The 5,037-nt window shown below is 36.5% G+C and overlaps 1 protein-coding gene across 1 annotated transcript; it reads left to right on the top strand.

Annotated features, from left to right (window-relative positions):
• The first annotated feature begins 2,644 nt into the window (after positions 1–2,644).
• On the top strand, positions 2,645–4,537 carry LOC110933335. The gene has a single exon (XM_022176565.1). The coding sequence runs from the start codon at positions 2,645–2,647 to the stop codon at positions 4,535–4,537; it is 1,893 nt and encodes a 630-aa protein (XP_022032257.1).
• Positions 4,538–5,037: the final 500 nt, after the last annotated feature.

Genomic DNA, 5,037 nt, shown 5'->3' with positions numbered 1-5,037 from the left:
CTTAAAACACATTCTTGAGCTATTTTGAAGTGGTTAATGTGATGTGTAATGATTAAAACTCGAAATCTTACAAAATGGTGCATTAAAGTCTACTAAAAACATGAAAAATGATGGTTAAAAGCTCACTAGTTGTGTAAATGTTGTAGTAATTGAAATTTGTGATTATTTAGGCCCGATCTACGTTGTGGTAGCTCGGATCATCATTTAACCCTGTTTGGTTAAGATCATGGATCTTGACATAAGCTTGTTTGAAATGGTGCAAGGGTTAAAAGGTGAAACTCTACCACACAAGAAACATGAACTTGTGTAAAAGTATTTTTACTTATGAAATAGTGTCTAAAACTAGCCGATCTATGTGTCCACAAGTGGTATTTTCAAAAGACCAAGCGTCAAAAGAAATCACATGTTCTAATCCGGATCTTACACAAACAAAAGTGATTTTTTGTGATCAAACAAGTGTGCGAACACTAGTGTAACAAAAGTTTTAACAAAGAAATAATTTTCGTAAAAACCGACTAGAAGTTGTGGAACTTCATATTCTTTAAAAATAAAGTTTTTTTTTAAGAAATTAAACTTATTTTTAAAGATAACAAGACTTACTAAATGTGCTAGTAAATTACTACACATTTTTGTAAATATGCAAGTTCATGAAATGGGGAAAATTAGTGATTGTTGTTGATGATTATTGTTGATAATTGTTGTTGATGATTATTGTTGATAATTGTTGTTGATGATTATTGTTGATAATTGTTGTTCATGATTGTTGACGATTTAAAAGAAAATAAACACATGTTTTGAAAACATGGGAAACCTCCATTTTTAGGGGAAACTCTGTCAAAATTTTTATAAATTTTGACACTTAGAAAAATATAAGTTTTTGAAGAACTTATTCCCTAAAAATGTATTTAAAGGTATTACCAAGGTTTTCCTAATTTTTGGTGATAAGAAATGAGGATTTCTTCAAAATAAAAGTGGATATAAATATGTATATTTTTGAGAGAAAAATATATATTATTTTATCACCAACTTTTATGCTAAGTGTATATAGTATGTGTTATACGTGCTAGCGTATTGAGACGTAAAGATACACTAAATACTCATGAGGAGTATAAACATGAAAATACACATACAACATGCTTAGACACATACAAGAGGATATATTTATGAAAATATATTACTTGGACAAAATACATAATTCGGGTGCAAAATACAAGATACGTATATTTATTTTTGAGAAAATGATATAAGACAAATAGTTAAAAATATAAATATTTTTAACACAAGAACACAAATACAAAAGATAGTGACTTGCACTTGTGCGATACAAGTCTAGTGACTAACGTTAATAAAACGCGTTTAGGTCACGACGCTAGATAAGCAACTCCGGTGAAGTTTACGACGCAGGAACGCAAAGTTGTGAGTTCATGCTCCCCCTTTTCTTTAACTGTTTTTGGTTTTATAACTCTCGGGGGTGAAATACATGTTACAAATATTATAATTTTTTTACAAGTAGTAAAAATACAAGAAGCACTCTTGGTGAGAACGAGTACCGAGTGCAATACGAATCGAGAATACAAAAATACGAGAAGCACACTTGGTGAGAACGAGAACCAAGTATGATGTGCTTTAAGAAATGCCTAGAAATTACTAGATCATGTGAGCATAGACTTAATACTAAAAATGCCATAAAGTCTTGGTGAAAACTAGTACCAAGCCATTAAAAACATTCAGTAATTAGGGACGAGGGTTAGATCTAACGGGTACGGCCGAGCCCCACTCATGGTCCTTATGTGACCTCTTGAGTGCTTCGGTGTCCCAGTCGAGGTAAATCGACACAGTCGAGGTAAATCGACACAGTCGAGGGTAATCGACACAGTCAAGGGAAATTGACACAGTCGAGGTTAATCGACACAGTCGAGGGTAATCGACATAGTTAAAGGAGCCAACACTAATGCTCCATAAGTCCTCACATGCCTTAAAGGAGCCAACACTAATGCTCCATAAGTCCTCACATGCCTTAAAGGAGCCAACACTAATGCTCCATATGTCCTCACATGCCGAAATGTCTTTGTACAAACATTCAATTAGTACGTGGTGTACACAAGAAAACTTGATTTTTGCAAGAATACTTTATTTATACAAGATACATACCATGTTTTCATACTCGGTATGCAAAACGCATGAACTCGCTCAACTTTATGTTGATGTTTTCCAAAATTACATGTATTTCAGGTGACAGGATGGATCTTGGGCGCAAGTGTTGTAACTAGAAGTAGACTACAAGTTTAGATGTCATCCACTTTTGTTGAATTGTAACCTAGATGAAGGTTGTGTTTTAAAACTTAAATGACAAGTGTTTGTGATCCTCAAAATTTTCCGAATGGATGAACATCGTTTTAAATCATGTAGTTGTTTATTATGATCGAATGCAATGATAACAAGCTAGTCACACATCATACGCTTCCGCAAAAGACAGGGTGTGACATTTTATAGCAAAGGTACGATAGCTACGGGATGCAGTTCTTCCTTCATAACCCTCATTCCTAAAAACAAGGATCCGGTGGGGCTGAGAGAGTATAGGCCCATTAATCTGATTGGGGTTATTAGCAAATCTATTTCCAAGATTTTGGCCAATCGTCTCAAAATGGTTATTGGGTCTATCATCTCGGATAATCAGTCGGCTTTTCTTAAAGGGAGATACATTCTCGACAGTCCGTTAATTCTTAATGAGGTTATGGCGTGGATTCAAAAATATAATAAAAAGGCCTTTTTGCTTAAAATTGATTTCGAAAAGGCGTACGACAATGTTTGCTGGGGTTTTCTGTTGGACATCATGGGGCAAATGGGTTTTCCTGATTTATGGTGCAAGTGGATTAAAGGGATACTTGCGTCTGCGAGATCCTCGGTTCTTGTAAACGGGTCCCCCACTTTTGAATTCAATTGCTCCAAAGGGGTCAGACAGGGCGACCCGCTTTCCCCGTTTCTGTTCCTACTAGTCATGGAAGCACTGTCTAACATTTTGTATAAAGCCAGGATGGAAGGTCTTTTCAAAGGTATTCAAACTCCCAACAACGGTCCGGTAATCTCTCACCTCTTTTACGCTGATGATGCACTCGTGCTGGGGGAGTGGGATAGGGTTAATGTTAAGAATGTGGCTAGATGTTTGAGAATTTTTTATTTATGCTCGGGCTTAAAAATTAATTTGCAAAAATCAATTTTATACGGGTTGGGTGTGGATAATGGGTCTGTGTCTGATATGGCTAAAGTGATTGGGTGCAAACCGGATACTGGTCCTTTTACTTACTTGGGAATTAAGGTGGGGGCGAATATGAACAGAATTAACAACTGGACTCACATTTTTGAGATTTTCGATAACAGATTGTCGACGTGGAAAGCTAAAACTTTATCTATGGGGGGGGGGAGGCTAACTTTGATAAATTCTGTTTTGGGTATTAGCAGGTTAAAAGAGGTCAATGAAGCCCTTCTTGTTAGATGGGGGTGGAGATATAGAGCTGAAAGTCAAAATCTATGGTGTAAATTGGTTGAAGCGTGTCATTGTAAGAAGAACCAAATGAGCTTTCTTCCTTTCAACAATAATATTTCGGGGTGCTGGAAAAATATTGTGAATCTGATTTCCAAAGTGAAAATTAATGGGAGAGGTTTAAATTATATAATAAAAGGTAAAGTCGGGAATGGGGTTGATATTCGGTTTTGGATAGATATTTGGGTGGGTGATCTTCTCTTTTGGGAAAGGTGGCCCAAATTATTTGGTTTGGAGTTGTTTAAATTGTGCAGGGTGGCTGAGAGACTGGATATCACTAGAGGAAATGGAGTGTTCAAATGGCAGTGGTCTAGACAGCCTGTTTCGGATCAGGAGCTTAAGGAATGGAAGGAATGTTGCGAGGTGCTTAGTATGGTGAGGCTTTCTGTCGGCAAGGATGCCTGGATTTGGAGTGGGGATAGTCAGAAGGGTTTCTCAGTGAAGGATGTCAAATCGGCGTTGTTGAAGGATAGAGGTAACTGTCATCCTCCAGATTTTTCTTGGTGTAAATGGGTTCTTATTAAATGCAATATTATGAATTGGAGAGGCAATCTGGATAGACTTCCTTCTAGAGTAAATTTAAGAAAAAGGAATGTGGTATTATCTTCTTCTATGTGTCCCTTATGCGATGAGACCGAGGAATCGGTTGAGCATTTGTTCACCGCGTGCTCAGTAGCCTTAAGGGTGTGGTCGGCGTTCAGTAAGTGGTGCAACATCCCGCCTCTATACCTTTTTGAATTTAAAGACATTTTAGAGATACATAAATTCATCAAGTGTAGTAAGAAGGAGGAGAAAATCGTTTATGGGTTGGCTCTAATAACGTCTTGGTGCATTTGGAAAGAGAGAAATGAAGTGGTTTTCAACCAGAAAAATTGTGACCCGAAAGATATCATATGGGAGTTAAAAGCGAGAAGTTTTGCATGGGTTAGAAATAGATTCTCTTGTAAATCTATTAGATGGTCAGACTGGTATAAATACCCTTTGTATATGTTGTAGTTTGTCTTGCCCTTTGCCGTTTGGGTCGGGGGTGTTGTTTGTTTGGCCTTTTGCCCAGTTGGGTCGGAGGTTGTTTTTAATGAAGTTTAATTTTCAAAAAAAAAAAAAAAAAAAACTCAAACCTTTATTACCGTACCCGTACACATCTTCCCCAAATTCATCTTTTCCGATTGGTTTTGGAAGAATGTGATCTAAAACATAAGAAGCTGTTGAATAACTAATGAGTTTTTATCAACCATTTCCATCTCAATCCTAACATTTTCTAGCTCTTGTTTTAGTTTTGCATTTGTGTCAATATAGTTATTAATGGCAATTTGTTTATCCATCACAGTTGCTTTGAGCATAGAAATTGTGGCTTCATTTTCCTGACCCGCATCTCAGGATTGGTTGATAGTTCTGCTTAGTTTGTCATAAGCTTCTTTTGTTTCTTTGTAATCACTCATCAGGTTATCGGTATGTTTTTTCAGTTCTTTAAATCTCTCATCCTTTTCAATACAGGA

The sequence above is a fragment of the Helianthus annuus genome, chromosome 4 (assembly GCF_002127325.2).
Source record: "Helianthus annuus cultivar XRQ/B chromosome 4, HanXRQr2.0-SUNRISE, whole genome shotgun sequence".
In the NCBI taxonomy this organism is placed as follows: Eukaryota; Viridiplantae; Streptophyta; class Magnoliopsida; order Asterales; family Asteraceae; genus Helianthus; species Helianthus annuus.
This window is presented reverse-complemented; position numbering and strand designations above follow the sequence as displayed.